Source organism: Pelecanus crispus, chromosome 6, assembly GCF_030463565.1.
Source record: "Pelecanus crispus isolate bPelCri1 chromosome 6, bPelCri1.pri, whole genome shotgun sequence".
Lineage (NCBI taxonomy): Eukaryota > Metazoa > Chordata > Aves > Pelecaniformes > Pelecanidae > Pelecanus > Pelecanus crispus.
Window position 1 is genome coordinate 12,072,644 of NC_134648.1, and position 20,507 is coordinate 12,093,150.

Below are 20,507 nucleotides of genomic sequence, written 5' to 3' on the forward strand. Positions count from 1 at the left end.
ACAGCACTTTCCATATAAATAACATAGTGTGTACATACTTTGTCCATAACACACAGTGGTTTATATATGGGAACTTTCAGCTTCACCGCTCAGGGCTCCATCTCTCAAGGGCAAAATATACTATTTAAAATTGCAGAACAAACAGTGAAATGGGTTGAATGTAAAGAATATAGATTCTCTGTTATTCAGGGTACATATTCAGTGTACAAGTATCAATACATAGGAGAATAGTGGAGCTGCAGTTACAAGGCTATGCCTAAGCTAGAGCTAAATACAGTGCCACATATGGCAGCATTCTGCACTACATGAACATACCTTCTTGGGTAATGTCAATTAAAGGATCTGTTGACTATACTCCATCATCACCTACCCTTTTTGAGACAGAGGCAGTGAACATGAATTCATTACTTCAGTTTAGCAGTAAGACATCCTGAATAGCTTCTTGCATTTAGAGACTTGTGCTTCTCCTACTTGATTCTGTTACATCCAGAGAAAATTCTTTGAGAAATGGTTTGTGCTTTTAATACACTTCATAGGCATAAATCTGTGCATGTTACAAAATGTGATTGTCATTACCATCTTAACAGGTCATTGACTTAAGAAATCAATAGCAAGCTAAGAGTAAAATCCAATCCAAACTCCCCAGTTCCCAGCTGTCTCAACAAACAGTTTGCTACAATGGCTCTTCTGCTATTGATGGTTTTCTGGGGTATAGATTTCACCACCTGTAATTGCACATGGTAAAAGATGACATGAGGCTCCAGCTGAGTAACTTTTCACAAAGCTTCTTCCCAAATAACCCCTACTGCTGTGTCTAATTTGAAACAGTAGAGCACCAATAACGTAACAACAGCAGCTACAAGACTGCGCTACTAGCCTGCAAGTCTTTCACTGCTTCTGGTCTATGAAAGCTTTTCAACAAATTCCTTGGGTACCAGAATTAATGTTAACCATTATCATTATGAACAGGAAGGACATTTCATCAGAGCAGTCTTTTAGCTTAAGGATTCATTTCTACCACCAATTCTCACACCAACAGACGCACACATACACATGCTCTCAGAGTTCACTGAATTTACCTTTCCTTTCTGTCCCTAATAAAATCACTGCACTTTAGAGACAGCCCATCTATACAAAGAGAAGGAATTAAATATCATTGCAATTTTCCTGTTAAAATACTGCATGAGAGCAATAATGGTCCGTAAATACTGCCCTACTTAAGGATGTTACTCTCCCTTCAAGTTTCTTGATGCATCAATCCCTGAAAGTTAAAGTGCTGGTATTCATCAGAAGTTCAGTAAGCTTTCTGCTGAACTGAGTTAGAAATTCAAGGCTTTTTGTTTCTTTAAAATGCCCATGGTCAAACTCAAAAATGTTTGAACTTATCAGAATGTAAAGCAGATGCTAAAAAGTGTCTCCCAGAACAACCCAGAACATATTCCAGTACACTTATGCAGAAGGAAGTGCACCACTGGACAGGAAATCATTATAAGGATGCCCCTCGGTCCCCTATCCAGATTTCTGTCAAGACTTACAGGTTTAAAATTAACTTTGAAGAAGTTCTCAGCAGACATTTCCCAAATAGGGCTAGAGATTAAGCAAGCAGTTTTTGGAAATCTTTTCTTAACCCTACTTTATTCCATCTCTAGATTTTTGCCCCTCCAAATATCTGAGTTTGAAGAAAATTCATGACCCATTTGATAGTTAATTTTTTTTTTCCTCTTCCAAAACCTCCAAGGATCCTTCAGCAGTCTATATGCATATGTAAATGGTAGTTTAATGAAGTACTCTTACCTACTGGGTGGTACTCACTCTACACCTCCTTTGCTCCTGCTTCCACCTCATCTATGTTGGACAAGAGGTGGCACAGGTCAAACAGAAGAGGAAGAATGAGGGAATTCTTCTGCACAGTGCCTGGTTCTCAAGCTGCCAGATTCTGCAGGATTTTTAGGCTGCTGTGGGTCAGCATGCAAGGAAGAACTGAACATTCAGTTATTCAAAATCCTTTTTCCTCTCTGGAGCAGAACTTAGCTGCCAATCATTTCTGGAGCATAGAAGTTTCATTGGTGAGGAATTCAATTCTGGAAAAGGAAACTTACAGCTGAAGACAAATTTAGTGTGAATATACGTGAAGAGGAGCAGCATACAGGCTACAAAACACTTCCTACAATACTGTTACATGCAGGGGTGTGTGTACATATACACACATATATACACACAGCCATACAATTCTGACATTGCCTTGGAAAAGTCTGTAATTCCAAGAAATAATTCCATAATTTTTCAAGTAAAAACCACAGCATTTAATGATTAAAATAACACAACAGAATGAACAAATGTTTTATTGGCATGTTCATTGTTGTAAACAGCATCTGGCATGAAAAAGTTTACCAAAATCTTTTGATTGTTATAAATTAGGTGGTTTTCCAAAAACTACGGAGAATTGTTCTCTATTGATCTTTATGGACCAAAGCAAAAAAATTGCTGTTCCTAGGCTTTGCAATGAAATCATGTTGACTGTATCAGTCTTTGCACCACAACCTGAACTACCGAGTTTATATGTTGAGGTGTTAGAGGTTGCCCCAATATTTGACTACATATAGCTAAGGAATCAACTCCGGGAAAAAGAAAATGACTTTCAGTGGGTGGAGACGATGCAAACTTGTAATAGTCTCAAAACCAAAATGTACAAAAAGTAGCAGAACAAAACAAAAACTTCATTAACAAGGGGAAATACAACCCTAAAGTACCCAGCATTGTCAAACATAAAATGAATACAAATTTAAATAGGCAACTATACTTCCAAATGTACACAATGAATGTTGATATGTGAAAAGAAATACCATGGTAAGTAGCTGAACTGCAGTTCTGTTGCATGGATAGGGCAAATTTTATTTACACATTGAACGCAATATAATAGAGCTGCTCATCGGCTTCCATAACCCATTAAAAACCAGTTTACCTTACAAGAGGACTTCTGCAAAATGAAGCAACACCTGCAGGCAGCTTTCTGCAGACACCTCTCAGCCTACCTGTTTTATGGAAGAATATTCTAAAAGCTTAACTTGCGGCACTTCCATTTCATCTGCGACCCTTTTCTGCTGCTTTTCTAGAACCAATGTGTTAACATTTACTTCAGACTCTCTGATGAGGTAATGCGTGTATCAGTGAAACAAACAGAAAAAAGGATTCTTTCATGGCCTTTGCACAGCTTTTATTATTAAGCTATGAGTATCCTGTTTGAGGCTAGTTTCACTAGCTACTATGTGCACACTGTCCTCAAAAATTTCCACTCGTTTCCCTCCCCGCCCACTTTTTAGTTCTAATCTTTTATTTGCACATCCCTTTTAGCTTTACAGTACATTTGACTATAGTGCACAACATGATTCCAAGTCAAACAGTGACCCAATGGGGCACTGCGCTTCTGATTGGTAACACAGCCCAATCAGTGCTGGTGTCAGCGCTTTACACCTAATGAGTGTCCTGCCGTAATGGCACTACACAGTAGTAGTGAACCTTTTTATTTTAACAAAAAAATTCCCCAGGGAAAATGCTATAGCAAGTATCAGTCTTGAGTCAAATCTTTATTTGGTGCTCCATCCAGATAAATTTTTAGTGCTTTTTCTTTACGAGGAGAGTAGGTTACCCGGTGTCCAGTTTTCTGGAGTCTGCTGCTTTCTTTTTTCATCAGTTCATTTCTCTGCTCATCTGTTAATTCCATTAATTCTTCAGTTTTATCTCTAAAATGAAAAACAGATGTAAAAATTCAAAGACCACAATTAGATTTCTGTAATTTTTTCACTTGGAGCAACTTAGTAAAAAACACAACAAAGCATAATACTCCTTACAGATTACTTTCCTCTCCAGAAACTAACAATCTGTCTAAACCTGCTTTTCTAACAGAGATGTTCAGTATTCTGACAGCAGACCCAGGGGAAAGCCACAGAAACAAGTCGATACTCCTTCGTCTACCTTGTAAGTCCTATTCTTTATAGACAACTATGACTCTGGTCTTTACTCAGTCACAGTACCAACAGCTGGAAGCAGCATGTCAGCCAGCCCCTCCTAGAAACTACCAGCTGCTCTCCCAAACCATTTTCTTCAAGGCCAGCACATTATCAAACAGCTGTCTTCCCCAAACTCACATGTAATTATGAAAAATACTGGAGGAGCAATGTGTTCATGAGGTTGCCCCACCCACCAAGTTTAGGAGAAATGACAATATTCAAGCTCTCAGTCCTCAAATACTGAGCTTTGGGCTATTGCCACCAGCTGATGAACGTTTTTCATGTTAACAAAATTTTTATCGTAACATCCTTTCCACAGAAGTTATACTAATTTCTCAAAGAAATAAACTCAGGAAATAAGATCCTTGCTCTCTAAAACCTATGACAAGACTCTCACAGACTCAAGGGATATGGTTCTACTTTAAGAGATTAAATCCAGATACACACCCAAGCACAGCAACTAGTTTTGCATTCAGCTTTATTTTCAACGGTTTGGGAGGGAGGACTGAGTAAAAGGGTGCAGTGTTTGTTTTCTTAAACAATAAACATAATTAATGTTCAGATTTTTAGGAAACTGAGGAGCACAAACATTTCAGCTCAGTGTTTTAAACCCCCCTTTCCTTTAAGACAACAGAAGAATATTTTTATGCTTCTGTTGATTATATCACCCCTCAAATCTTATACACAGATTTTTTTGCATGGTTTACTATACTGTAATCAAATACATACCTATAAAATATTACTGCACCATCATCACAAATGTACAGAGGCCAGACATTCAATGTAGATACTTTAGGATTCCAGTCCAGGTCTTGGTGAATCTCTAGTATGGAAATGTCGCATGGAAACGTTCCTCTACCCTGAGAGGAAGCAATTACTTAGTGAATAAAAAAAAACTCACAATCACACATCCATGCCATTAAAAGGTAAAACCAGACAAAATCTTACTTACCTTTGCAAATTCTATGTTTTCTAAGGGTATTCCGCTTATTTCACTCAGCTGTAAATTGAAGAAAAACGGTGGATTTAATACTATTCCACAACAACGTTATGCACTGTCTACATAAAGTCAACAGACCTGCCAAATCTAGAAGTCAATTAAAAATATTCAAAAGTCCTCCAATGATCCAAAGTATTCGTACAAAATTAGTGACAAGGTACAAATTTTTTACCTTTTTGAAGTTACTAGTGAGTCACAAGTGATACCTGCTGTGATCACACTTCTCTTAACAGTGAAGGGATGACAGGAAAAGGTTAATAGAAAAAATGAATAACATCCAAGTTCCAAGACACAAAGAGACCAACTGCCTCAAGTTAAACCTTCATGTGCATCAGTTAGCCCTCAGCAGCTTCCCTGTACGAAATGAAAGCTATTATCAAGTCAATCCGGGAGCAGGCAAAGCCGTAAAATATGCACAACAAACCCATCTCCACACACCTGCACTTCCTACCATAACAATCCCACAGTTCCCCAACAAGCACCACTGGCTGCTCTTCCCCCTCGCAACTGCCCCTGCCGTGCACCGAGCGCACGATCCATCCCCTGCCCCCCACTGCCACTGCCCAGTCCTACCTAGCACCCGTCACTGGGTCACCTGGCTGTGCCTGCCACGGCCTCGGTGGAGCCCTCCCTCCACTGAGCAGTCTCATGGTGCACACAGGCTCATCACTGCCTCACCCTTAACTCAAGTGCGGGCTGCAGTCTCGTCTCCATGGCAATGCAGACACTAACTTAGATTTGCCTTTATCTCTGGCTGCTTGTTTTCCCAAAACTTGAAGAGATTTCCCCTCTAAGATTCTTGCCTCCTTCAAATCCACTGTTAAAACAGACATGTTCGAATTAAACTGATGGTGAGAACACACTAACAGCCAGTCTAATTCTCTAACTCTCATTTCCTTAGGAAACTAGGATAAGCAAACAATACTGACAAAAGCCAGACAAATTCTAAAATGTATTAGCCCTGCACTCTGCTAATAAAATTTGTCTGAAACAAGAGCTGGCTGAACACATCTATTACTACAGCTGTGTCAAATTCAGACTTCTGTTATTACTGGTGGGAATAAGAAGATTAAGGTGTCTCAAAGAGAATGCTGCTAAAATTGCTCCCTGCACATCAATTCTTAAGACAAGAAAACATGAAGAGCCAACTATTTCTTCAGATACAAGTGAAGAGGAAATCTTGAAGACTGCATGAAAGAACCTGTAGTCATAACTTCATTTCTACCTGAAGAATACAAGAAATCAGTCTGTAGCTTAATCTGTGTACATACACAAATCCAAGGCTGTTGCATTCTGTGGTAGCTGAAGTGTTCCTCTTTTCAGCCTATGAACTAAGCCCTAACTTACAAATGCTGAGTGTTTCAGTAAGGTAAGACTTTGGCAGACTTCACTGATACTAGGATTTTTGCTGACCTCAACATCCAAGGTGGCCTTCTTACACCTGGGTATTGCCACATACAAATAACCATTTCTCTAAGAGCAGAACCCTGTGATATACTGGATTAATAAAATAGTCTCAATACGAGACACACTTCTACTCTAGACTTCTGCTAGGATGGAACATGTCTGCTTACCTGTTAGAGGGTTCTGGCCTTAAGGCGGGGGGGGGGGGGGGGAGGAAAACCCCATACCAAAGCCATATTTCTTTCCAATCAAAATACAGTTCAAGCTACTTGGTACAGTTACACTGTCCCTGAGCAACAGCTCTCAAATTCACATATGAAGAGGCTGAGAGGTTTGGTATTTTGGGACACCAAAATACTGACTTGAAAAAACAAAGTGACAATAGTTTAGCTTTTCTTTCACATGTGTTTTTCCCAGGATAAGGGACACAGGTAATATCATGCTGCTTCAACTTCAAGATATGACTTTTTCTTTTGTCATGCATTCACTTGAATACTTTGACACCAGACCATTATATAAAACTAAGAACTAAAGCTGATTAATTCCTATGGTTTTGGTAATAGGATGGGACAGGTTCTCAGTTCCTGGGAAAAAGAAATATTCGGCATGCAACCAGATTTTTGTAGCTATGACATCTCTGTGCTTCCCAACAGAGGACATCAACAAGGCTCTTGGAAACCACAAGAAACTTGCATCATGTTACACATTTTACCTTCTCTCTTAATTCTTCAACACTGCTGCTTTCTAGCACTACTTCCTGGAAAGAATCTAGTTTCATCTCTGATGGCCTCCATCGTCTTGATAAAACAGCAAGTTGTGACATTGATTTCATCTTTTCTATTCCTAGGAAAGAAAGAAATTTATTATATTAACACCACAAAATGTTCTATTTAGAATTAGGGGTTTTCCATAGCATAAGCATATTCAAAAAATGGAAGAGGGCACTACATGTACACACACAAACTAAGTAACCCAGTAAGTGTGCTGCAAGTAGTCCACCAAAAAAAAAAAAAAAAAGAAACCAAAACCCCAACCAAACCCAAAAACAGGGTAAGGGACTAGGATTTAGTTGAACTTCTCTTTGTTATCAACTCCTTTCCAGGAATTTTTCCTAGGCAGCATCTCTTATGAGCCACACAATTTACTCCTCTTAAAAGCACCCAGCTCAGTTATACATACAATATCTATCCACCTCATCAGAGGCTGACCTCCAGATCTTGCATTTGCATGAGACCTTCCTCAGCAATCTGGTATTTATTCATGTGCTTCACTTACTTTCTAAAATAAGCTTTCCACGTTTGACTTCTGGATTTCACACATGAACTATACACTTGTTATTAAAGCCTACTTTACACCTACCACCTTGAAGAGTTTTAGTATGTACTGCTTCCAGCCTTTTTATATCAGTTTCAGGTCAACAGCTTTCTCTGGTTGACAAGGTAATACTGTTAATGTTACAATCAGATGAGCAGAAGTGATAGCAAAGGGCTGATTTCATTTTTATTTTAAATCAGTCTATAATTTTGTAATTAAGCATGCCAAACTTGCTGCTTAAACATTTATGTCTACCTTTACCATGCTTGTTTTGCATGAAACTACCACCACTGTTTAAGCTTCTCCCTAAATACCTTCTACAATCTTGCCTATGACTATATTTGTGCTGCCCTTCAACGCTAACTTATTGTCCAAAATGAAGATACAGCCACCTAGTGCTTCTTGGCATTTATTTCAAGTCTGGGGCAATTACGTAAGTTTTCTTCAGAGCCACAGAATAACTAATTTAAATATGTCTGCAACAGTGTGATGTAAAGCTGCTATGCTAAGAAACTTAACTGTAAATTATTCTAAGTTGCCTTATTTACTTGCCTAATGTCTTCAGTGTTTAGCTGAAGAAGAAGATGAAAGCAATGGTGATGGTGAGCTGAAGAAGAAGATGAAAGCAATGGTGATGGTGGAAGGCCTTACAAACCCTGACTTAAAGCAGTTGCCTTTATACTCTTTCCAGCAACCTCTGTGGTAGCAGCAGGTACATACAACTTAATTTTCACAGAATATAGAGGGATCTAGCTGCATCTTCTATAACTGGATTAAAGTAGCACCTTTTGGGCAGAGCTAGACAGTTACACAAGATATTGCAGAATACTTGGAAGGCCTGTAGTCTATAACATGGCATGTCTGTGAACTAGGTGGGCTGCAGTGGTCTAAAAAGTAGTACCTCCAAGACCTACTCACTACAGAAACAGTACAGCAATTAATCTAAAACTAATCCAAAAATATTTAAAACTGCAAAGTTTCAACTGAAGTACAAGCTGATACGTATGTCTATAGGAATCTGCAGGCCTCCTGAACCTCCCACATTCATTTCAAATTTTTGTACTTGCATTGGCACGATTTTGTTAAAGATTAAGAATACCAGCATTGAACACAGCTGCCAAAATACTGGAGTAACAGCAAAATGAGACTTCTTAAGCCAGATATGCTTGTGAAGAAAGTTCCTGAGTGAATGGAATTCACATTCTTCATCTATCCATTAACAGAAATATCTGTTAATCTAGAGGAAAAAGCATGGCCTACTTTTTTCCTCCCTTAAGTTATGCTTTTGCATTCACAATCCAAATTTTAAGTGTATATGCAAAGGATAGCTTAAGAAATGCCATATTTTAAACAATATTTAAGCAGAATTTAAGAAATAATCTGCTCTCTAACATTTAATCCAAAGTTGTTTTGATGACCAAGGTCTGTTCAAAAAGTTAGCACTTCGTGACAGAAGATGAGTGTTTTTTCACTGCTGTCTGAAAAATACTAAATGACTTAACAGCTGTGCTGACTTTAAAACCAAATTATGTATGTATTATAGATATACATATACACATACATATATATTTCAGCTAACTACAAGCATCACCAATACTAGTCCAAAAATCAAATACAAATGAAAACTAACATATAGGCATTCCTACAGATTTTATTTACAATGAAAACATACACATTAAAAAACCTGCCTACAGTACTACAGTACGTCCAGAAGTTTCCAATAAACCTACAAAACAGTACTGCTATTAGACCTTTAGCACATTGCAGTCATGGGAAATCTGCACTTGCACAATGCCCCCTCCCAAGCTTTATGCAAAGCTTTTATTATTTTTCTTTTTGCTTTTCTTTTTCCTAATAAAATGCTATTAAAATGCCAGTAATAGTCTTTAAAAAAGGAAAAAGGAAAGTAGATTTTCCAATATTCTTTCTCTAAAGAAAAAAAAATCTCTAACATTATCTTTACTTTCTCTTGACATTATATCGTTATTACCATCAAGTATTTCTAAGAAGACCTCCCAATTGCTTGAAATATTGATATCTTCTTCATAGATATGATAGTCCAGAAACACAGTGCCCGGGTTCTTCCAGGTTTTCTTTCGTAGGCGAAACCTGTAAATATATCACAAAGAAAACACTTGAGCTTTTATCTGCTCATTAACACCACTGCCAGAGATCAAAACTGAGTATTTTCTGACAAAAATGAAATACAACTCATTTATACAAGGTTTGGTTAGGTTTATAAGGAATGAGTTTAATATTCTGAAATAGTCCTGACAGCAAGGTATCACGACTGGCTCTTAGTGCTGCATCATTCATAAACACAAGGAAGACAAGCCTGTGCTGTGCTTGTTCAGTGCAAGAAACATGTAAGGGTTTAGAGGAAGAAAACAAGTTTCCTATTTAGGACAGGAAAACAGAATATTCCCAAATACGTCTGACAGTTTTGCTGCTCTTTTTTTTTTTTCTTTCTTTCTTCGTCTTTGGAGGGGAAAGTGGGGAACAAGGGGAGAGGGAGAAGATTAGAAGAGGATTGGTGTCCGATTTATGTACTTAGTTCTACTGCATCAATCCAGTGACAATATAAAAGAATGAGCTTTGATTTAGATACAGAGGTAAATAAAGGTATGAACAACTAAAATGAGATTAAGCACAAGTACAAAACTGTAGCTGTAATGGTTTCTCCACACAAAAGCAGACAAGATTTTGTGATATGCCCCATATTACAGGGCACTAGAGAACATAACCCAAGCACAGCAGTCAAAAATGCTTTGGCCCAGTCATGGCAAGGAAAGGAGAAAAAAAACTGGTCCAGATCTAGGTTTCTACTCCTTTTCTCAACAGGAAAGGGCCAATACTTGTCTTCCAATGTTTTGCTCCAGCCTGATTTTAGGCATATGGCAAGGCCCCACCAGCTTGCTTACCACACCTTACAGGTTTTTCTTCATACCAGTGAATACAGTGTCAGCTATTCCACAGTACATACCGCATCACGAGAGTATGTGGAATCAAGGCCCCGAAGCGAGTTCAGCCTTGATGAGAGAACCAATTACGGGTAAAAGGAAGATGGTGCTGGATCGATGCTGTACACACACCCTATGATAATGCGCAAGGCAGTTTGCTGCAGTGAGTCTGCATCTAGAGAGAAGGTGGCTTTTTTGTGAACTGATTTACTTTAATGCTCTCCTTTCTGAAGAAAATCATCCTTAGAGAGAATAAAACTTCTCAGATCTAAACCTGTAGACATGTTGCACACAGGCAATTCTATGTAAATATTATTCCCCATATCATTCTACATGAGATGAAAGCCAAGAATTGCTAAATTAATCTTTGTATTCACAATGTGATTCAAAGACCACAGTAACTTATTTCTGCTCCTTTCATAACTTCCTTTCTCCACAAGAGAAACAAACCCACATTTTAAAGTAATATTTAATCATGTAACTTCAACGGATTGCAGTCTATTTACCTGTCAATTGTCAAGTCTAGGCCACATTGTTCTCGAAGCTGAGGAAGCAGCTCCTCTTTTGACTGTCGGACAGTCATTCCTTTAGCAAAAACTGCATCTAGAAGAAACTTGCATGGCTGTGAACATAAATAGAAAGTGATTAAGACTTTTTTTTTTAATATAAGAAAGTACATTTGCATCCTGTTCATGTTTTGTGACCAGTCCCATCCACCTAGCAAAATGACCATAAGAATGCTTTTCATAAACAAGGCAGGCAATGAATTGATTAAAATTAGGTTTAACTACTTTGTGTAGCAGCAACCCTTTGGCAGGTCATTCAAACACTCTGAACGCACGCCACTGCAGAAATAGCATCTTGTGTCTGTATTACTAATTGCTACCATTATATTAACATTCTAAACAATTTGAAAGGGGCTTTTAAATTAAATAAGCCATATGGTAATAAAAATGCCACTTTCTTGGCTTTCATTGGTCAGACAGACCAGAATGGCATGACTGGAAGTTACTTTTAAATTTATCTTATTCCCTGCTTTATCAGCTCAGCTTCAATCTCTTATGCTTATCCATTATTAGTATGTGTTCTGCAGTTTGGTCCAAAAAATAAAACCAAATTAAGGTGCGTACAAAGTCAGCTTTTAAAGACTGCCATCTAGATTTTTTTTTTTTTTTTAAATACTTTTCATGTCCCAAAAGATGTAACAAGCAAGCAAGTTGTGTTATTGCAAGAGAGGCATTTTTGTTTGAGGCTTGTCTTACACAGAGAGGACTATTATCCAACTAACCATTCTGATAAGCACTGTCTGCACTGCATGAATGTGACAAATTATATCAGTACAATATTACTTGAAACTGCAACCATGAGCAAAAACAGTTTCTTATTGGGAAAGAATTCTATATGACTTTCATACATTTAAGGAAAACAAAGAAACAATTAGTTTCATTTGTCCTCCATTTACACTGCAGAAATAGAGACACTGAAGAGAGATCACATTCCAATTGTATACTTGGAACAGCATAAACAGAAATAACAGCATAAACAGAAATAATCTCCAGTTCCCTTTCTAAATCCAGGAAAACTTGCAGGAAAATGCAGAGAAAAGAGGGACTTCCTTTCTTCCCAAGATTTCAGAGGAAAACCTTGGTCAACACACACATTAATATTTTCATGAATCAATCCTGAATTATTCAACACCTTACCTCTGGCTCATTTACCAAAAGCTGATACACTTTGACTCTGTATTCACCCTTCTTAAGGGCTCTTCCAAGTCTAATAGTTATCTAGAAGGAAAAAGGAGTACCTGTTAGAACTGATATCAAAATCAAAATTACATTTTGTAACATATTAGCAAGACCAATGTAATGATTTCACCTTGCAAGTGAACAAAAAGTTGGAAATTATGTTCTTAAGTTTGTCTATATTGTACCAATATAATTTTTAATTATTCAAAATAACTTCTGAATCACCTTATTGTCATCAGAAAATGATGAGAGTGTCTCATTCAGCCGAACACTCTCAAACTCTTGATTGCTGGCATAGACTCTGAAGACTTTGAAGTGAGAAGATGGAACCCCAACAAAAGGCTCCAAATGTTGCTTGAAGGCAGACAGTGTAATTCTTTTATCAACGTGCACCATCAGCCCTAAGCAAAAATAAAGATAAAAATGGCATGAAACACCGCACTACCAAAAAAAAAAAAGCACTCTAGTGTATTATTTCCATATATTCACAGTTACCACTTGCAGCAAAACAGCACTGAAAAGTCAGAGTTATAGTTAATGGCCACATTTACATTTTATCTGAGGGTGTTACTGTAAGAGCTTTGCTGTATTTTAAGTGTTTATGTGAAGATGCTCCTGGAAGACACAGCAGTTCCAAACTGCACTATTTTGCAATCAGAGAAGCAGAGGAGCAAAGTAAGACAATTCAGTAAGACAAGTAGAGAGAATCAGATGGAGCGTTTGCAGATAATCCCCCTACAGGATTCTCTTGCCTCAAGGGAGAGACAGAAGTGCTTCTGAGTTGGGACTGGCCAGGCAGATACCACCAAACCTTTTTTTCCCTCCTGGCTTTCACGATTAAAAAGTTTGGTTAACTCTGTGTTCTGGAAGGCCACATGGTATCACAAGGCAAGCTCAAGTCTACATTAAGGGACTTTTTCATGGAATACTTTTGTAATTAAGGAACAGATACTGTAGTAGTATGAAATTCTGGAAAGTAAAGTGAATAGTTTAGAAATTGTGTTCCTTAATATATCCAATTTGGACTATGCTACAAACTACAGTATGTTTATATTGTGTCATGACTCATTAGAATTAAAAAACTGCTATTCAGAATATTTAACTGAACAAATAAATTATTTGAATTATAAATCCATTCATGTTGTCATACTAAAAATACATAAAAGCTGTCCCCTCAGGATAATAATTTATACAGTGTACTATGAAAGCATCAAAATTACTGTAAACAAATAATTCCTGCATCCAACTAGTCCTACCAAGAAAAAAGGGAAAAATTAAAGTAGCTCAAGATTAGCCCCAAAGAAAGATCCTTCCAGGCTAAAGGATTAATTTTATTAAAACTTTAGTAGCTGCAATTAAATTTCTGTGGTTTTAAAAATGAAAACGTTTGTTCACCAAAATAAAAGAGAAAAAAAGATTCTACTCTTTTTCTATTATTATTACATCAGGACTTCTGGACTGACAGGAAAACCTTTGCCTTACAAAATATTTATCTTATAACCTGCTATTCTTTAATTATTCTTCTGTTAGTTATAAAACATACACAGGTACTGAGCATTGCTGAAATGATTTACCTTTATGACAACTGATATGCTACTTAGGCTTTTACAGTTAACTTGTTCAGACACCTTCATGTCAGCCATACACTTCATTGTACCTACTGTACTTCAGTCAATGAAAAGCAGCAGACTACTGAATTAAATGATCAATATCAAGTATATTTGAACTTTCTTTACCACCAAATAGCTAGGAGTTTTCAGGTTTGTTTATCTAAATGTTAACAGATTTATTGCTCTGTGAACCACAGTAAATAACTGCATTCTGAAACAGGTGCTGCATCATCATATGCAACTATTTTCCTTTCACTGGAAGACAACTCAGCTTGCTCTCTTGAAAACACTTTCAACATAAGGAAATATATGTATCAGAGGTAGCTTTTCATTTTCTTGAAAACAAAAAGCAAGATACTGTTCAAATATGTAATCACTTATTACAAGATCAAAATTAGACTAGATTTTTGCTGAACATGACACCATGTCCCATCTTTGCACTTTCATTAGCTTTAATTTGACATATAATCAAGTTTTTCAATACTATCATTAGACTTTTTAACACAGCATATCAATTAGTATATAATAGTATATAGTATATAATTAGTATATAATAGTAATAAAAGCCGGATTATTTTAAGGCCCTTGAAAAAATACATACATTTTTGCCCTTCTCCTGAACCTTCATCTGCAGAGTAGGGTTCTGACTTAAAATACATATATTGTGCTTCTCCTCTGCTCTTGCCACTTTCATCGTATTCACTATCTGTTCCAGAATCTTCTTCTGCTGTGTCCCAGGTTTCTTTCTTCCCCTGATTTGCTTTTGATCGCCTGCTACTTGTGATACTATGAGAATCAAGCCCATTAGCCAAGGGAAGTGGGGCACTGTCCACATTGCATAAAGTATCACTGCTATGACTGGAGCTGAGGATATCACTGTCCACTGAACTTGTACTCCTGTCATTATTTACGTCTGAATCTGACCGTTCCTCAGACTGGAGATTTTCTGGATCGGAAATCTGAATTTGGTTTTCAAGTTCTCTGTTTTCTGCTGATGCTGAAGAGTCTATTTCATTTAAAGGTGATTCAATGTTTTCAAAATCACTGGCTTCTGTGCTTTTGCTGCTGTCTCCATTATCCCCCTCCTGTTGCTGCTGCAGTGACAAGCTTTTAAGCTTTTCGGTGCTTTCTTCCAGAATTGCCTCTACAGATTTCATATTACCTACAGGTCCTTTTACTCTTTCACAGGCTTCATCCAAGTTGCCTGAATCTCCACTAGACTTCTGATAAACTGCTCGTCTAAATTGAGATCCAGGTGATTGCTCTGGTAATGAAACATATAGTCTGATTGTATTTGCATGACGATCCAAAAGTTTCCATAAATGGGAATCTGTATAGGCCACATGACGATCCAAAGACTCTGAGCTTTCAATAAATACCTGAACATAAAATAATGAGTGTTTTATCATGTAGCGTTATTTTAAATAAAAGTAAAAGCAACAATAGCAAACAGATAGGACTGAGCACACATTAGAAATCAGGTCACTAAGAAACATAATCTTTTATAAAAAAATTAAAATACATGTTCAGAAAAAGATAGACTAAGGAGTCTGTAGTTTAATAATGATTTCACTTTTCCTTATTTTCATAATCATGTTAAGATTGGAGTGAACTGTAACCAGATTGACCAGCTGCAGTAAACATTTTTATGTTCAGAAGCATATTTATATATCACTTCATGTGCATCCTTCACCTGTACACTAACACTAGTATGGTAGCAATAAGCTCCAGAACTACAGTTGGCAGTCTTTATTTTCTGGTATAGCATCATAAAAAAAGAAATCTTTGAATGTATACATGGGTAAGCAATAGCGCAAGTTAGAATTCAAGGGAACAAATTTCTCTCTTCCCTTTGTCAAAGGCCACTGTGTTGTAGTGACAATGTGAATGTGAAAGGGCTTGAAGTAACAGAGTAACAAATCAATGCCATTGTTTTGCTCCGCTATAAGCCAAAGCCATTGCTAATCTTTCTTCATCAAGGACAGTGTGTTCTTGAGCTTGAATTTCAGAGACAGACGATGTACATAATTTGCTAAAAGATGTGCTACTACTACTGTAGCAAAAAGGGGCAATGCTACAGATGTTATTTAAGTACTAAGTTACTCTTTTTTCTGAATGTGTTACACAACTATTAGTGGAAATATTTATTAGAAGTCTTTTTGGAAAAACAATGCAAATTTGGCTGGGGGAAATTGCATAGTGAAAATTACTGAATTTAAGACAAAAACACACCAAAAACTTGCTCTTAGTTTTGACATTTGTTTCTTAAGAACTTTAATACTGAGAGTAGGCACAGCTGTTCAAAAGGTTTAGAAAACAAATTAGGCAGGTTTTATAGTAATATGCCAGCCTTTGTTCCCTAAGAAGGGTTGACTTAAAAAAAATCTTCATTGTAAGGTTGTTAACCTCACCATCATTTGAATCACTCAGTATCAACCAGATGTCTGAGCCTGAATCTGCTCTACCTTTTTATGTACACTTGGTTTCCTATATAGCCTACAGTATTCATCAGCACCACAATATTTGCTAGTTAAAAAAGCCCCACACAGTACACAGTGAAATACATGACAGTTATCCATTATGAATTCTATGCAGATATCCATACCTTTTGCAACACAACAGTGAAGTCTACAAATATATGAAATAAACAATTTAAAAACCAGAGCATGTACCTTGTTGCTTCTAAAAAAGCCTTCAGCTTTCAGTGTTTTATTGGAAACGTTCAGGAGACGCAAGTCATTGTAGCAACGTTCTAATACTACCCGCATTGTTTCAGCGGGCAGGTGTGTAGCCTAAAATAAGACATTGACAGTAAGGCAACATGCACACTATACACAATTTCAAACACTGGAACAAGCATTTCATTTTTTAAGACTACTCATAGGGAAAGGAGAAGGTTTGTTTATTGACATAAATTGCAAAAGACAACATTTGGGAAAACCTCCCAAACCTGTTCGGTCCCACTTTCTTTCCTCAACCTTTGATATGTAGCAAATGTTAGTTTTCCCAAAAGGTCAGCAGACTAAAAAGGCTTAGCTTTGCAAAGAACTGGTAAATTGTTTATGACTGGTAGTATAAGGAATCTGTCTTATTATTTAGGGTATGAACCCACTGAAAATAATAATAAAAAAATATTTTCAAGCATCAGGTTTTGCACACTGTTCACTTAATTCTTAATTAGACTGAATTCAAATTACTGAAATTGTGTTTCATAAATACGATGAAGTTACACCACCCGCTGAACTATTTTACACAGAACTGACAGGGTAAAATATCTGTCTTCCAATTCAACAGAAGCAGTAACATTCCATGGTTTAAGACCATGTAAAAATCAATCTGCATCTTAATAACAAGTGGCTGCTGGGATGAAAAGGAGGGTTTGCAGGGACAATGTGGACAGCTGTGGATGATAGTTTCAATTACTGAAGCCAAGGGGGGAAGTTACATGTTGTTTCAGCTGCTTCAGTTATATGGTAGCAGTTCACTAGTTCTGCCACTGACTGGATACTCAGTGAGCTGGTTCAAGTTACTAACCCAAAAGAACATGAACCTGATTCTTCAGCTTCCCAAAAAAACTTATTATCTGGTAAGCTAGGTAAGCAATATGGCCAGACAGCAGCTAAGCTTGTGCAAAAGCCAGGGTAGAACTCTGGATGGAAGCAAGAAGCGACTGCTGCTTTTAGCAGCAGTGAGCAGATAGACAAGCTCAACTGTAACAACTAAGCTAACCCTACCAGACATGACACATAGTATAAACTGCAAAAAAGTGCAGGCTCTCATTTTATATATTTAAATTATGACACATTTTCACAGTCAGAATGAATGAAAACTCTGTAAATACAAGTCCTTAACAACTGTAAATTACCTTTGAAATTAGCTGTTTAAATTCCAAAACTGTTTGATTCAAATAAGCTCGTACGCTTATTGGAGGAGCAACAGATTCAGTCTTTAGGTCAACTACGTGAACCTTTACCATGACCTCTGCAGGGAAGAGGAAAAAGAAAACAAAACCACTTTTTTATATACATATGTATGAGAGAATTCAACAAGCAAAGAAAACACACATATGCTTGTCTGATGTACTGATACAGGCGTTGCATTAAATACAGACAAACAGTAACGAATGTGAAAAGCAGTCCAATTTTAGAATTTCATTTTCAGATCAATTTTAATGCCAAAGATGCAAAAGTGTTCCATGGTTTGACAAGTTTTAGTATACTTTAGAACTGCTTCAATTAGAAGCAAGTTGGCAACACAGTACAGTATGTAGTTCTGAGTATTGACTTTGCAAAATTTAGTACAAAGTTTTTCTTCTTTCATGTATCATCATGTATCAACTTGCATTAAGTTCTGTGTTTTACAAGTTTTATTTTCATGCCATCACACAATACACAATTTTAGTCTATCTTTGTCTATATATGATTACGTCTTACCACCAGGTTTATAGCACTGGAAAATTTGGTCAGGTCTTCTGGTTTCCAACAGCAAGTCAAACATGTATGTTGATTTGACACCTCCAAGTAATAAACCCATTGGTGTATCCTCTTCTCCTTCATAAGATCGTTCCAAGTAGTCATGAAACTCATCATACTTGACAAGACGACAGCAATCCAAAGGAACAGCCTCTTCTAAATCCATTAGCTAAATCACGCACACACAGAAAAACCCCAAACATTTAATAATGGTTTATTTGTGAGTTTAGTTTTGCCCTTGTAAGCAAGAAATACCTCAGTACATGTACATCCAGGAATCCTTTGAATTCACAAATTTCTATTTGGTTTTAGAAAAAAAAAAAACCATACGCATACATCATATATATTACATACACACATGTGCAATATATATACATGTTTTCAAAACCAAGAGAAGACTGCATCAAAATGTAAAGAGGGAAGTTTGAGAAGTATGTAGATAAGCACATGAAGACAGGTCCCAGAAGTATACTCAGAGGAATACATTGCCTATCAGTTATACCAAACAGCATCTTAGAGGCCTGAGGAAGTCATATCTACTAATTATCTTCCACACATCTCAAGATGTTAACACATTCCAAATCTGTAACTGTCTTGCTGGTACTCTCCCAGCCAAAGACACATATGGCAAGAACCAAAGAGTGCAAGTAGGTAAGCAAGAACAGATGTCTCCAACTTCTACCTGGCAAAGATCAACAGATGCTTTGGTGCCCAGTGATGTTACTGTATTAGCTATGCAGGAAGTTTCTTGAAAGAATTCTCTTATTACATATCTAATACAACATTTTTACTGCAATACAAATATTAACTGTTCAGAATTCTTTCAACTTACTGAGGCTATGGTGAGTCTAACAGCAGCTCTCACTATCTGATTTTAAAATAATGCAGTATGATATTACGTACCCTTTTAGAAGGGCAGGCTATATCATTCCAATCAGAAATCACCTGATGGCTACTAACAGAAAACTCAGTCAATAATCCCCAACTAGAACACTGCTTAAAAAAACACCCCCAAAAACCCCCAAACCAACCCCCAAAATACAACCCACAACAAAAAACCCCACAGCCAACCCTCCACAAACACTCCCACAGCATTAGAAATTTAAAAACTGAAGATACGCAACAGCAGAAAAAATTACATCTAACAATTAACTATTCTGTTATGCATAGCATACCTTGTAAGCTATTTCCACAGCTTCCTTCAGTGTCCTGTCCTTATGAACCTCTAATTTGTTCTCCATCATTATTTGTTTTGTAGGATGCATGCAGAACAATTTAATCTATGAAATACAAAAGGAAGAAAAATTATCATGAATTGCAAATACCTTTCATACTAGAGTACATTTAAATTTAAAACCCTATATTCAAACAATCTAATATAAAATACATCTTTAGCTCTACTTCAGCTATAGGACAGTTTCCTTTCAGCTGGTTACCCAACTGCATATAGAAAACAAAGGCACAGTAGATAGCACTACTGTGTATATATGTGTATCTAAATCTCTTTGCAAGCTAGGGTACAACATCTATAACTAGAACATCTTTAAACTGCAGGCAACATGCAAATCCTCCAAACAAAATGCACATAGGAACAACAAATGTGACATTCCTTTTTCGCATACAGAGTTACATATCATGCAACCATAGAGAACCTTCTAATAAAACAATCACTTGATTCATAGGTAGACCAGCTGACTGTCATGCTTCATAGATGTCATATCTTGTTTGTTACTATTGAATCTATGGTTAGAAAAAGATTCCAGTCTTTCTGCCAAATAATTATTTTAAATTAGTTTACAAAACATCATTTCACAAAGCAAACGGTTACAATATTACAAGATTTAGTAGTACGAAACACCTAACATACAGCGTTACATACTCTTTGGAATTCATTTTGCTAAAATCAAGCAATGTCAGATTGACTGTAGTTTTGTTGTGGTTTTGATACCAATTCAAATTCACATGGAAGACATCAACTCAACAAAAATCTCTGGT

At 36.9% G+C, this 20,507-nt stretch overlaps 1 protein-coding gene across 7 annotated transcripts in view; it reads right to left on the minus strand.

Moving 5' to 3' along the window:
* Positions 1-2,326: 2,326 nt before the first annotated feature.
* USP47 (ubiquitin specific peptidase 47) overlaps positions 2,327-20,507 on the minus strand; it is a 56,059-nt gene continuing 37,878 nt past the window's right edge. For 5 of the 7 annotated variants that reach the window (XM_075713106.1, XM_075713102.1, XM_075713103.1 and 2 more), the window contains 13 exons: positions 19,688-19,792; positions 18,474-18,681; positions 17,906-18,021; positions 16,713-16,832; positions 14,642-15,419; positions 12,656-12,831; positions 12,389-12,469; positions 11,192-11,307; positions 9,716-9,834; positions 7,124-7,254; positions 4,960-5,007; positions 4,737-4,867; positions 2,327-3,740 (listed from right to left, as the gene is read on the minus strand). In XM_075713106.1, the coding sequence (XP_075569221.1) occupies positions 3,566-3,740; positions 4,737-4,867; positions 4,960-5,007; positions 7,124-7,254; positions 9,716-9,834; positions 11,192-11,307; positions 12,389-12,469; positions 12,656-12,831; positions 14,642-15,419; positions 16,713-16,832; positions 17,906-18,021; positions 18,474-18,681; positions 19,688-19,792 (2,304 nt within the window). In that variant the 3' untranslated portion in view covers positions 2,327-3,565. The remainder of the gene's footprint in view (positions 3,741-4,736; positions 4,868-4,959; positions 5,008-7,123; positions 7,255-9,715; positions 9,835-11,191; positions 11,308-12,388; positions 12,470-12,655; positions 12,832-14,641; positions 15,420-16,712; positions 16,833-17,905; positions 18,022-18,473; positions 18,682-19,687; positions 19,793-20,507) is intronic. The other 2 variants (XM_075713105.1, XM_075713104.1) reach the window with 1 other exon arrangement.